The sequence below is a fragment of the Haematobia irritans genome, chromosome 1, assembly GCF_050003625.1.
Source record: "Haematobia irritans isolate KBUSLIRL chromosome 1, ASM5000362v1, whole genome shotgun sequence".
Classification (NCBI taxonomy): domain Eukaryota; kingdom Metazoa; phylum Arthropoda; class Insecta; order Diptera; family Muscidae; genus Haematobia; species Haematobia irritans.
Window position 1 is genome coordinate 272,218,164 of NC_134397.1, and position 14,840 is coordinate 272,233,003.

At 35.0% G+C, this 14,840-nt stretch overlaps 1 protein-coding gene across 4 annotated transcripts in view; it reads right to left on the reverse strand.

The window, feature by feature from the left end:
- The window catches only part of Ptp99A (Protein tyrosine phosphatase 99A), an 873,279-nt gene that overhangs the window by 71,962 nt on the left and 786,477 nt on the right, over positions 1 to 14,840 (reverse strand). For all 4 annotated transcript variants that reach the window (XM_075294575.1, XM_075294572.1, XM_075294571.1 and 1 more), the window contains one exon: positions 8,515 to 8,795. In XM_075294575.1, coding sequence (XP_075150690.1) covers positions 8,515 to 8,795 — 281 coding nt within the window. The remainder of the gene's footprint in view (positions 1 to 8,514; positions 8,796 to 14,840) is intronic.

Genomic DNA, 14,840 nt, shown 5'->3' on the forward strand with positions numbered 1-14,840 from the left:
GTTTTTTCTTTGTCCAAAAGCTGATAAAACTTTCAATGCAGTGATTCGACTCACATATTTTACATAAAAGAAAATTTTGTTTGACTACCCAGGATCCGGAAGTGGTGCAAATTTGACGCAGAAGCGATGAATTTAACATGGGCTTGTCATAGGACAGAAGTCCTCCATTTCAAAAGCCGTTGCACTGAATTTGCATCACTTCTTTAGTTGTGATCCGAATTCAATGTTTTGGATGTAAATTAAAAAATTCTGTGATACTTTGTCAAATAAATAATTTTTGTAATTTTTAATGGATTCTAACGCTTGTCGGAAAGGTTTGACCTCAAATATTTTCAAAAATGCACAATTTTTTCAGCTTGGATTTACCATTTTTTTCGACAAAATTTAAATGATTTGTATCATTTTATGAATTCTTACTCTATTTGAAACAAAAAAGTTAAAGTATGAAAAAAACAAGTTATAAAAAATTTAATTAAAAGAACTTCCTGGGTAGTTAAAATAAAGAACATCATTGGAAGTGCATCTTCTGGAAGTGCTTTTAATGTTGTGCCTTCGGAAGAACTTCCAAATTTTTTTGCTGGGTAAGGACAACTTGCATTCAATAATTTTGAAAAATTCTTTAAAATTAATGAAATCGTCTTCAAATTTGTTGACTTGAATCTAGACCACAAAGCAAAAACGAGTCTAAATTCGTAAATATGCGTTCACATTAACACCAACATTTTGCTTCCAGTTGGGTTCACTTGTTTTTTGTTTCAGTAAATAAGCTGATCAAGTATGCAAAAATCATATTCCGAAATATAAAAGGCAACCAAACACGAAAAATTGTTAAAGTAAATCAAAATATTTCTATTCCAGCATTTTGCAAAGTAATAAAATACATCATCTCTCATAAAATTCTGGAATGCATAGTGAGAGCACGTAAAATTCAGCTTAGCCAACTGAATCTAACTTACTTTATTATTTTGTAGAGTGTTCAAAAAACCCGGATTTTTCGTAAAAAACGCAACCCGGTGGACGGTGTTCTTTAAAACACAGGATAATCTAATTTTATTATTAACATACAGTTAAAAGGTAGATATAATTTTTTTTATATTCATATGTACGTTGCACCTACTTGGATATATTTCCATTGCCTTTCATTAAATTAATTTGCCTACATTTAGTATTAAATTTGCAATTTTAAATTGAAAATGCAAAAACCGAGGTCTTGAAAACACCGGTTCCATTGGTCCACTCAAAATATGATTTCATCAAAACCGACAATCGATGCACCGGTTTTCATCCACTGGTTTTGATCACTCTATTCTTTATGGAAAAAGATAGTTATTTTCCACAAATCTACACGCAAAGAAAAAAAACGTTTGGAAAACGTGTACCGAAAACGTTTTTCTTTTGTTAGAGTTTTTTGAATTGCTTCGAAAATTTTAAACTTTTATCACCAAAAAAATTCGTTTGTTACAAAATTTTTATTTTTTCAATAAAAAAAGTTATTTTTGAAATAACAACACAGTCCATTTCGTTTATATCAAACACTGTTCTTTTCTGACTTTAGGTCTTTAATAAGACACATTTTACAGTTCAAAATTTAATATAGTACAATGTAATGTTGAACATTTTTTCGGAATCTTCCGAATATATCTGGAATATATGTAAAAAAAAAAAACAAAAGCAAAAAAAAAACTTTGGCCGAAGCAGGGATCGAACCCACGACCCTTGGCATGAGAGTCGGACGTAGCTACCACTGCTCCACGGTGCCAAACTAAATGTTTGTTTCTGTTAAATAAACTTTGTTTATTCGGTTCGTGGGCGCCGCAAGCTATGCTATATAAATATAACTTATATGGATATTTATCTATTGATGACCATAACAGGTACATAGCTCAGTGGTTAGTGTGTTGGCTTACAATGTGCATGGTCCGCGGTTCGATTCTCCGTCCAGGCGAAAGGTAAACAAAAATTTATAAAATCGTATAATTTCTTCTACATTGTTGGTATTACAGGAAAAGGTGTTAAGAACTAAAAATCCTCGTGGATGTGAGAAAGATGTGAGGGACAATGCAATTAGCAAGAAAATAATGTTTTTTTTTTTGAGCTAGTCTTTATGAAATTGTTTTTACACCCTGGAAAAGAATAAACGTTTATCACAAAAAGTATATACTTTTCTTCCAAATACACTTCCTTACAGCGAAAAGCAAATGAGAAACGAACTTTGTTTGTCTAAAATTTCGTTTGGGAGGAAAGAATTATTTTTTTGCGTGTAACTCATCAATTCATACCCAAGTGTCTGTTAGATATTTCGCTTCAGTGGTCGTATGGAATATAGGCAAAAAAAAAAAAAAGAGTTTAATTTTGTTGTCAACGTTTTTGGCTCATTTTTGCTTTTGGCAAAAATTAGATTTTTTTAATATCTAAAAACTTTTTGTTAGTCAACAACAAGCAAAGCAACGATAACAATGTGGAGAATAAAACGCAAGTGGAAAAATATGAAAATGTTACTCCAACTAAATTCCAATATAGAAATATAAACAAAGTTTTACATTGCGGATACTACGGATGGATGTGCATTTGCACATAGTTATCTTTAGATATACTTAGTTTTTGTGTAGAGATTTCAGTTTTTAGTTTGCTAATATTACAAATATGAAACTTTGCATTTCCTATTCTCTGGAGTAAAAACGGAGAGAGATGGAGAGAGAGAAAGCCAAAAATTCGTCTATCAAAAGAAAACTGCTTGAGGTTAAATATTGCGTGGACGAATTCTCGCATCCGTATGAGAGGCGGTCCATATATGGGGGAAATGTAATGACCGATGTTTGAAACTGTTGCCTTTTTTGCATGAGTCAGTACAATGGCTTTTGAGTCAAAGCGTAATTTTTTTTTATTGTAGACTTTAGCTATGAAATGGACTATTCAATTTGGTATTATTTTCACTGCAACTTGCATAAATAATGAATGTGTTTACACTGACTTTTCTCATTTAGAAAACTGCTGACTAGTATCGTTTTTTTATTTCTTTTGGGTTTGCGAACACTTTTTTTTTAGGAAAACTAATTGAGTTTATTGATGATGATGTTTTTGAAGGATTGTTTTTTGAATTTTTATTAGCCATACTAGAGCCGTATCAAATATTCAGAATTAAACTTTGCCTACAAAGTGTACTGATTTACTTCACAAAAATTAATTATCTTAGAAGGTCTAACAAAAAATGGAACTATTTGGATAATGTCGACAATTTTTATGAGCAATTAGAAACAAACGCTTTACCCAATTCATTTCGCATGTGGTCAATAGATGTCGTTGGAGTAGTGTATCTCCAGTGTTACCAACAGCGTTGCCAGAATTGTTTCACCAAAAACCGCTAGATTTGTCCAAAAAACTAGCCAAAAAAAAAAAACTGAAAAATTAAAAAAAAATAGCTAGAAAAAAAGCTAAATTTTTTTGTATCAAAAGTCACATTTTTTAATGAAATTTAACAATCTTAAAGCCTTTATTTCACTTAAAATGCATATTATTTTAATTGTATTAATTTAGTTCCATTTCTGTGAGACTATAAGAAAATCTAAGTCATATTAGCTCTGCTGGCGTACTCGATACATTTTGATTACTATCACAAATTTTTACTGGAAGTCCTTCGTTTATATTTCCTAGTAAGAACATTTTTCCCAGTAAACTTGCAATTGTCAGCTTGCTAATCATCAACAAGCCCAATGTGCTATATATTGCACAATGCCACATAAAACTGCATTAGAAAATATCAATATATTTCGTTTTAACTGAATTAATGATAAATTCGTGAACGTTTACCCTTCTCCTAATTTTACCCAAGAGAATAAAACCCATTATATGTTAACTGTCTTGCAAGTTTATACTGAATAACTTTTATTCGAAAATGTCCCATACAAACCTATTGTTGTCCAATTTTCGTAAATCTAAATCCATTCCATTAATAAATAGCAGATTTGTTTTGATCCTACCAAAGATTTTGGTATTGATTCCGAGTCAAATTTGAATTTATTCGTTCTTTCAGCTTTTTCTATCACAGTGCAAATTATTCTATGTATACGTTTTTAAAATGAAATGTTGAAAAACCTCTTCTATTTTTGAACGCTATTTTGGTTTGTGGTCAAAATACAAAAACTCCACAAATTGAAAGACTATTTCATTAATTTTAAGAATTTTTTAGAATTGACCCTAGCCTTAAAGTTTACGATAACTTTTATGAACACGAGGAAAAAACTTTACAACAAGGTGTATTTGCTGCAAAAATGCCTGCATAACGGCTGGAATAATTATTAATGTTTCAATTGAGCTTTGAAACATGTGGAAGACCTTATTCCGGCAGCAAGACTTAGGTAAAAACGAAGATTTATCCATATTTCAATATGAACATGTCGAAAATAGAAAAAAAAAGCCAGAAAAAAAGCTAAAAGCTAAATGCATTTTTTCCCCGCTAAACGTCTTCAAAAAAAGCCAAATCTAGCGGGAAAAAAGCTAAATTGGCAACGCTGGTTACCAATCATATTACGTCACACGTTGGAAAGATGACATTTTCACTTCATTTGGGGAAAAAATAAATTCGGAAAATTAAATTTAAAACAAATATTTCCAAATTAAAAATATAAATGAAAATTTTGTTCGGAAATATTTAATTGAAATCCGAGAAAAATCCAATTGAAATTATAATCGGAAAATTCATAAAAACAATAAATCGAAAATTATTTCCTTCAAATGTGAAATAATTACTAACAAGTATATATTAATACAATAAAGATTTATCTCAATTAAAAATCTATTGAATTTTGCGGCAAAAATCAATTACATTTTTAAATTCAAATTTTTAAAAAGTGGCGAAGAAATCAATTAATTTTTTAATCGAGAATATTTGTAATTTCCAAATAATTCTATGATTGATACTATTATTTTTGTGATCGAAGCAATTTCAATTAAATAATTAATTTAGCGATCGAATCAGAAAAAAATTGTGTACGAAAATGATCGGTGTCTCAACTAAACGAGTTAAAAAATCTAATGAAATGAAAAATCTAATAAAATGAGTCTTAGTTTAGGGAGGAAGTATTATAGATTTTTCGGAAAATACATTTTTTAAAACAGCGTTACGATGTTTTAAATTCAACAAACTTGATTTCGTAGAATTTGGTCAGAACTTTAAGACGTAGGATTTTTTCGGGATGTATCTTAAAAGATACAGCGCGCATTTAAGGGTTAACATAGGATCGGGTAGCACTCATTGATAAGATAGAAGCCTAAAATAATTGGCTACCAGTTCTTGCTAAAACGAAGTCACATCGAATCATTTTTGAAACGAATGATAAGAGTAGACAAGAAGTGAATAAAATACGATGCAAATAATGTGCGAAAATGGTCATGGTAGGAGCACGGTGGCTCGCAAAGACATACTAAAAAACCATACCCGGTTCCAAAGATTTTGTTTTTACTTTAAAAAATTTGGTATTGATTCCGAGCCAAAAAAGCGGAGAATACAACTAAGGATACTTTTAAGACACAATTCTCTTTTAAATTGGGGTTTTGTGTACTTACTTCTAGGAAGAAAATTCTAATTGTTCGCTTTTTCAGTTTTTTTTCTTCATGTGCTATCAAAGTCCTTTAAAAACGAGGTAACGACAACTTTATTTTCCAAATTTAGACATGACTTCCAGTAGAAATTATGCTATGTTTCAAGTAAAAACGTCTTTGAAATAAAGTGTTGAAAAACATGTCTTATATTTGAACGATTTTTTGCTTTGTAACAGGTTGGCTGATAAGTCCCGGGTCTGACACACAGATGGCGTCGCTAGTATTAAATGCATATTATTTTTATGTAGTACCAACCTTCAAATGATTCGTGTCAAAATTTGACGTCTGTAAGTCAATTAGTTTTTGAGATAGAGCGTCCTTTGTGAATCAACTTTTGTTATTGTGAAAAAAATGGAAAAACTGGAATTTCGTGGTTTGATAAAATACTGTTTTCTGAAGGGCAAAAACTTGGCTTGATAATGAGTTTCCGGACTCTGCCCCAGGGAAATCAACAATAATTGATTGGTATAAAAAACTCAAGCGTGGTGAAATGAGTACGGAGGACGGTGAACGCAGTGGACGCCTGAAAGAGGTGGTTACCGACGAAAACATAAAAAAATCCACAAAATGATTTAGAATGACCGTAAAGGGTGATACGGTCAAAATTTGGTCAAGGAAAAACGCGTGGAAATCGTTGAAATCGTTTATTTAAAAAATCAAATTAAATTTCTTTTTCAAGTTCAATTAGTATAAAATTCAGGAAAAATATTCAGTTAGGCTTTCGCTTTTCCAAATCCGACTTGCCGGGCCTCACGCTTGACACCTGCCATCAGATTTTGTACAGCCACCTTGTCCACCTTCTTCGCCGCAGAAAGCCAGTTTGCCTTGAACTGCTGCTCGTCCTTAGCAGTTTTTTTGGTCTTCTTTAGGTTCCGCTTGACAATAGCCCAGTATTTCTCAATTGGGCGGAGCTCTGGCGTGTTGGGAGGATTCTTGTCCTTGGGAACCACCTGCACGTTGTTGGCGGCGTACCACTCCATGGCCTTTTTACCGTAATGGCAAGATGCCAAATCCGGCCAAAACAGTACGGAACAACCGTGTTTCTTCAGGAAAGGTAGCAGACGTTTATTCAAACACTCTTTCACGAAAATTTCTTGGTTGACAGTCCCGGAAGCTATGAAAATGCTGCTTTTCAAGCCACAGGTACAGATGGCTTGCCAAACCAGATATTTCTTTGCGAACTTTGACAGTTTTATGTGCTTGAAAATATCTGCTACCTTTCCCCTTCCTTTTGCCGAATAAAACTCCTGTCCCGGAAGCTGCTTGTAGTCGGCTTTGACGTAGGTTTCGTCGTCCATTACTACGCAGTCAAACTTCGTCAGCATCGTCGTGTACAGCCTCCGGGATCGCGCTTTGGCCGTCGTATTTTGTTTATCATCGCGATTTGGAGTCACTACCTTCTTGTAAGTCGATAGTCCGGCTCGTTTTTTGGCTCGATGCACGGTTGCGGCATCTCGGAGAGAGAGGTTAGGGTTTCGCTTGAAACTACCGGCAACTCTCTTTGTCGTCTCAGCGGCTTCCGGTTTTCGATTTCCCCCCGATCCAGACTTCCTGGCTGTCGACAAACATTCCCCAAACACTTTAATTACATTTGTAACGGTTGATTTGACAACTTTTAGCGATTTTGCCAGCTTTGCGTGCGAGTAGCTCGGATTTTCGCGATGCGCGAGCAAAATTTTGATACGCTGCTCTTCTTGCTTGGACGGCATTTTGACAACTGAAGAGTGAATTCCAAAATCAAAATAGGAGCAACATTCTACACACATACACCTTCAAAATGAGGGGTGTTCAGAAAGAAATACGTCAAGTTTATATTGACCAAATTTTGACCGTATCACCCTTTAAAATGAAGTTGATCGAGATAGCAGAGGCCTTAAAGATATCAAAGGAACGTGTTGGTCATATCATTCATCAATATTTGGATATGCGGAAGCTCTGTGCAAAATGGGTGCCGCGCCAGAGCTCACATTTGACCAAAAACAACAACGTGTTGATGATTCTGAGCGGTGTTTGCAGCTGTTAACTCGTAATACACCCGAGTTTTTCCGTCGATATGTGGCAATGGATGAAACATGGCTCCATCACTACACTCCTGAGTCCAATCGACAGTCGGCTGAGTGGACAGCGACCGGTGAACCGTCTCCGAAGCGGGGAAAGACTCAAAAGTCCGCTGGCAAAGTAATGCCTCTCTTTTTTGGGATGCGCATGAAATAATTTTTATCGATTATCTTGAGAAGGGAAAAACCATCAACAGTGACTATTATATGGCGTTATTGGAGCTTTTGAAATTCGAAATCCACCAAGACAACGCACCGTGCCATTGAGTCATTGAGAACGATGAACAAAAATTCATGAATTGGGCTTCGAATTGCTTCCCCACCCACCGTATTCTACAGATCTGGCCCCCAGCGACTTTTTCTTGTTCTCAGACCTCAAAAGGATGCTCACAGGGAAAAAATTTGGCTGCAATGAAGAGGTGATCGCCGAAACTTAGGCCTATTTTGAGGCAAAACCGAAGGAGTACTACCAAAATGGTATCAACAAATTGGAAGGTCGTTATAATTGTTGTATCGCTCTTGAAGGGAACTATGTTGAATAATAATAACGAATTTTGACAAAAAAGGTTTTTTTCTTTTTTAGACCGGGGACTTAGCAGCCAACCTGTTAGTCAAGATGCAAAAAGACAACAAATTTAAAGACAATAATATAAAATAGATGAAGTTTTTACAGCTTAGAAAAATTTACAAAAAAGATAGTTAAATCTTTTAGAACAAAATGTTAAGGATAATATTTAAAATTTTCCTATGTGACATTGGCAGTTTGTCATCGGAGCCTATTAGTCAGTAAATTAACGAGTTTGTACCATTGCCTTTTAATATACATATCTATAAATAAATATTTAATTTGTCCACTTACCGCAGTCTCCAATTCCTTGGCCGATGAATTAATTCGAACATCACGATGTGAATCCTGGCCGACGATTTTTGTCTTAATTATATAGAAATCAATATTATTATAAAATTCCAATGGACGCTTCCAGCGTATAGTTAATGAATCTTGTGAATGGCAAGTTAAGTTTACAATAATTGGAGCACTAGGTGCTCCAACATCTGTGCGTTGAATGATAGTATCGGAGGTGTCACCCTCATTTTTGGTGGTAAAAGCATTAACTTTAATTCGATATTCGGTGAATGGTTCTGAAAGTACAGAAAAAAATATAAAATTTATTAATAAAGATTTCTTTTATAACAAAAAGATTTAAAAAAAATTATATAAATATCTAAATATGTTTTGAGCCGTTTTTGTAACTCCAACCCATAACAAGACCCATCGAAACAGAGGAAAGATTGAGAGCTTCAGAAAAAAAATTAAAGTTTTAATATCTGTAGAAAACTCCTAATTCTACCAAAAATTGGTTAAATACAGGGAGATTTAAGTATATATCGACAGAAAAGGGTGGCTGATATATATTGGAAACATCTTTAGTTTAAAATGTTGATGTTATTTCCGACAGTTTTTGCATTTGAACAATAAAATTAGAAAAAAAAAATAAAAACAAAGACATAGAGCTTTACTTTGTTGCATATCATACTTGGCAAGGTTCTGATATCCTTAGCCCAAAATGGTGTGGGATGAATTTATTTTTAACACGATTTTCTTGTTTGTTCTACATTGCTTAACAAGGATCAAATTTGATTTTATAATTATCACTTGTGGTGATTCTGTTTACTTGAATTATATTTTATATATACACATTTATTTTTGCAAAATTAAAAAAAAATACACACAACTCTTTTGCGTATGTTAATCAGCTAAGAGTATTAATTAACATTAAATTTTCATATTTAATAATTACTAGTATGGAAGCATCCATGGTAACGATATGGCAGTATGGCATGTGCCAGATAGCCATAAATGGTAACAGCATTTCACCTTCAACAACATTGCCATTTATTTTCAATCCTCAATGACTATTGAGCTTATAGCTGGTTGACAGGACCAGTGACCATAACGGGAGCCACGATGGCATGTTCGTTTATGCATTCATTTTGCCTGGTTGCTATTATCCTTGTTAACGCTGTTACCCCTGATGTTATTTCAAGCAGTCACCAGTGAATTTAAAAATGCAAAAATTCTTTAAAATGAAATCCCCCACATTTAAAGCCACGAACACAAAACATGAATTGTGGTGGTGGTGGTGGTAGCGTAATGGTGTAGTGGCTAGCTGTGTGGTTCTATGATCCTGTTCGGCGTAAAAAGTATGTCTCCAATTGGAAATTATGTGAGACAACAACAGACAGGATGTAAGCCAATGTGACAGTGTGGCTATGTGGGAGTTTCACTGTCATCAATGAACCGTGACACACAAAAACTAAACAAAAATTTATTTATTTCATGAATGTGTAGTGTTCACAAACAATTTCCTATGATGGAATCATAAATTGTATGAACAATTTTTATACATTAAAAAAAAAAATACTCAACAGCTACGAATGTATACATAATATGAAAGAAATATATTCCTTCCGAGACATAAAAAATGTGAACTTTTACATAATATTTACGAAAAGCTTCATTCATGTAAACGGGAAATTTATGGCAGTTGTCACTGACGTACCTCTCACAGCTGATACACAGAAAAACAGATCACAAATATTTTTCAATTAAAACTTAATTGAATTTGAAAAATTTACCAATTAAAAATGTAATTGATACACGCCGGTCGAATTGCCTAGGTCAGACCCAACTTCCCAGCGAAGCGGAGGGACTCGTAGACGAGAGTGATACACGACGGCGTTAATAACGTTTGTCTGCTGAATCAGGGAACTGAATCTTGAGATTAGTAAGATCGTCGACGATCATAAGCGGAGCATCTGAAGCAATGTAATGTAGGCACTGGCACAGGTAGGTAAAATGTAGTCAACAGTAAGATCCAAGGTATGATGGGATCTCACTCACCTTGGGCGACGTGACGGTGACTGATCCGTCACGTCGCCAGGTTTTTCGATGCGCGAGGTTTTTCATCCGACAGTTTATTGAGCATCCCGAGAGTGATAGAGCGAAAAGCAGAGCCATTTGCGGCATCCGTGGTTCAGCCAAACCTGCGACTCACCACAATTTATCCCAGCCGATGTTACCAATGTCATCAACAGTGCAAAAATCACCCAAGGCGCTGGGGCCTTGCAGAATTTCTATGGTAATGCTGAAACATCTAGGAATACTAGGAGTTGAGTACTTGACCAGACTCCTCAATTTTTATTTGGAATCGCTCATTATATCTGATGTCTGAAATATGGTTAGGGTTAGTCCACTAATGAAGATAGGCAAAAACTCGAGCAAGAGTGATTCGTTCACACCGATCTCCGTTCTCTTGCTAGCAGCCAAGATACTTGAGGCATTACTCCTCCCCAGGCATGTGGACAATTTTCCAAAAGCCAAGCCAAGAAGAAGTGATTCAAGCAGCTCAAGCCGTGTCACAGGACCTCGCGTTGCTTGACCTATCGAAGGCATTCGTAAAGGATCTGCTTTACAAAAAATTGTAAAGGATCTGCTCTGAAGTACAAGCGGTGGCACTCTAAGTCACTTGCTGCGGCTTCAACTCGCCGGATGTGGATTCGGGTCCGCTCTAATCCTTTATACAATTATATTAAGTGCCAAGTTTAGGGACTAAAAGTCGAGACCCCGTGGAGTGAAGCAGGGAGTTGCCAAAGGTGGCGAGATATCTCCGGCACTGTTCAAGTTCTACTTATTTGACCTCTACATCCTGTGTACATTTGCGTACGACTGTACAATTAAAGGTCGCAGGGATTTTACCAGATATTTCATATCCGACAGCAAATCCTCAGCCACACTATTCATTACATGTCAGAGTCGACGGCGAGATAATTCCGACTACAAAGTATCTCAAAATGTTAGGGGTTACATACGAAAGCCTTTTCAAGACGTGCAATTTGTGATAAGTTCCTCGGTAGAAACAAGATCCTTAAGTCGCTTGCCTGTAGCACTTAGAGTGCGGATAAAGAAACCTTCTTCACAACATATAATGTATTTGTGATCTAGTTTGTGGCAATCTTGAAATTTTCATATAATTTATTGATTTCTATATTTACTTGACATTGATATCTTATTGGATCTACACATTTACTGAAATACTCTAAAAGTTGTTCTTCAAACTTTGTCCCAGACTGGTTCATGAGGATCAGACTATCGGGTAGTCCTACTAAGTTGTCCCAGGACGAATCCTTTAGAATGAGTCCAAATTAGCGTGTAAATTTACCTCGTCCTGAGGTTGATTCTTTTCCCGTAGACATTATGTAGTCCCGACTTATTCTTAATGAGTAAATCCAATGTATAAACTTCCCCCAACATTCACTATGAACCACTGTTTTATTTAAAAATATTTCCCGATTTTGTCTCTCTCTCCCGCCCTCCCAAGTATTTTCCATATTCTCGTTTTGTTTGCCCAGGACATGGCGAAATAATGAAGTCCGCTGCCATTGTTGTCTATTATTAAGCATTTGTTGGTATAAACAGCAAAAAGCTTTCACATTGTATTGGACTTTTGCTTTTTGACAACGATTGGCCACAATGGCCAATGACAGTAAAAATACTTTGGCCAGAATTAATAACGTTTAATGTGAATGTAATGAAATGTGAAAGGGGATAACAACAAGGATACCACAGCCATCAATGAATGAGTATTGGTATTTGTCGGTGGTTGGAAAAATCCTCAACTCGCCTATTGTTTTAAGCCAAGCGACAGCAGCGAAAAGAAAACGGAGATCACGTTCATAAATATTTAGGTGATTTTAATAAAAGTTTAATATATGTATGTATTTTTTATATACATACGTCTAGTCTAGTGGTCCAATATATGGGCATTGGTTTTTGATAAATAATTTTTTACTTATTATGATTTAAATAAAAATTATTAAAAAATGTAACAAAAGATTGTCCATGAATCATTTGATTAAAACGAAATTTATAAGCGAATGAGTTTTCCATCAGAAAATCGCCATACCGATAGCGCTCTCCGTCAGTTCGAAATTAAATTTGTTGGACCACTATATCTTCGCGAATCCGGCCCAAGGTATGGCTCATATAGGTTTAGTGCCATTGCACAGTGGGCCAAATGAAAGGTTTTTGAAGCATTAAATCAACGGAAGCACCTAGAGCTCTGAAATTTTGTACATTTACCACTGAAGATGCGAATAAAGTATAATCAAAATTTTGGACCGATCCGCCCACTGCCACGCCCACTTTCAAATGAAGGGTATACTTCAACCGAAAGGAAGCGCCTAGAGAAATTTTGTACATGTGTTACTGGGGATGAGAATAAAGTATGATACAAATTTTGGACCGATCTGCCCACTGCCACGCCCACTTTCAAATGAAGGGCTTATTTCAACCCAAAGGAAGCCCCTAGAGCTCTGAAATATTGTACATATACCAATGGGGATGAAAATAAAGTATGATCAACATTTCGGACCGATCCGCCCACTGCCACGCCCACTTTCTAATGGAGGATGTATCTCAACCACTTTAATCATACACACCAAATTAAATATATCAATATGTAGTAACATTGGAAACTGAAAATCTAGATTACAACTGATGCACACTGTTACTCCATCTTGATCACTACCTTAGAGTGTATAAGATTTCAGCAATTTTAGTTCAATTCAAATTTAGTTCAATTCAATCTCTTACACTCTCATTTTAGCTAAAATTTGAAATACCATATTTCTGTAACAATATGTACAAATGGGAACATATTCGTTAAAAAATGTCCAGATTTTGCCAACCCTGTAGTGTTTGTAGAAAAAAAACATTTTTGCGTTCCCAGTCCAAAAATAACATTTTGTTCTGGCAACAGGTTTGAAGTGATAATATTACTTCTGTACTTGTCACTACCTTGACACTCTGCTATATGTAAGTCTATATTTAAATATTAGGGGAGCCACCGTGGTGCAATGGTTACCATGCCCGCCTAGTATACACAAGGTCGTGGGTTCGATTCCCGCTACGACCGAACAACAAAAAGTGTTTTCAGCGGTGGTTTATCCCACCTCAGTAATGCTGGTGACATTTCTGAGGGTTTCAAAGTTTCTCTAAGTGGTTTCACTGCAAAGTGGAACGCGGTTCGGACTCGGCTTTAAAAAGGAGGTCCCTTGTCATTGAGCTTAACATGGAATCGGGCAGCACTCAGTGATAAGAGAGAAATTCACCAATGTTGTATCACAATGGACTGAATAGTCTAAGTGAGCCTGATACATCGGGCTGCCACCTAACCTAACCTAAATATAAGCTTTATGATTTAGCAAATTTTGTAACGGAGCCTGTGTCGACGAATCGGTAATACAGTAAGACACCCATATTTGTAACACCATAACTATAATGGCATTAGCACTTATTAGCAGACAAATTTATTTTTGCAAGAAAGACAACATCTCAACCTTTCTAACGCATTATAGAACTTTACCAATCCGTTCCAAGTTAGTAAGTTCTACTCCAGACAACATGGGACATACATAAAATTAGGCAAAGAAAAAATATGCTTTTTGTCACATATTTTTCTTAAATAACCAAACAATATTTACAATCGTTGTTAATTTTTACTAAAAGTACATACCTTGACTTAAATTTTACATTTCAAATTAAGTTTATAATTTTAAAAATCTTTTTTATCAGCAAAATCTCTGAACCACCTTGCGAAACTATGAATTCAAGAAAAAAAATCAATAACAAAGAGTTCGTCGGTCTGAAAAGGCCGAACGGGTTACCGTATTGTTTTACCATTTTGGATTTTTTTGTGGTAATGTGTTGTCAACTTTTTCGTAGCACCAAATGTTTAATTTTCACAAATTCAAAAATTAATTTTATGCGTGAGATTTCGGTCATTTGGTCCAATGTGCAATGTTGCGATAGCCTATTTGAAAAAAAATGTCTAAAACCTCATATACATTACACATTCAAAATCCACTTTAACCCTTTGACTACCGATGTCTACATAGGAGAACATTCGAAAACGACGCCAAACTCTACTTTTCCACTTAGTTTCGATTTATTTCTCGATGTTATTCTAAAGTAGAGGCTTTACTATAAATAAGCTATAAATATTTTCCATATTGGTGAGCACTAAAATTAATTTTTATATAGAAATTATAGGCCAATTAGTCACAATTCAAGAATCAAGAGTACAGAACAATTTCATATAGCTCTTGAAGTAATTGAGGTAGGTC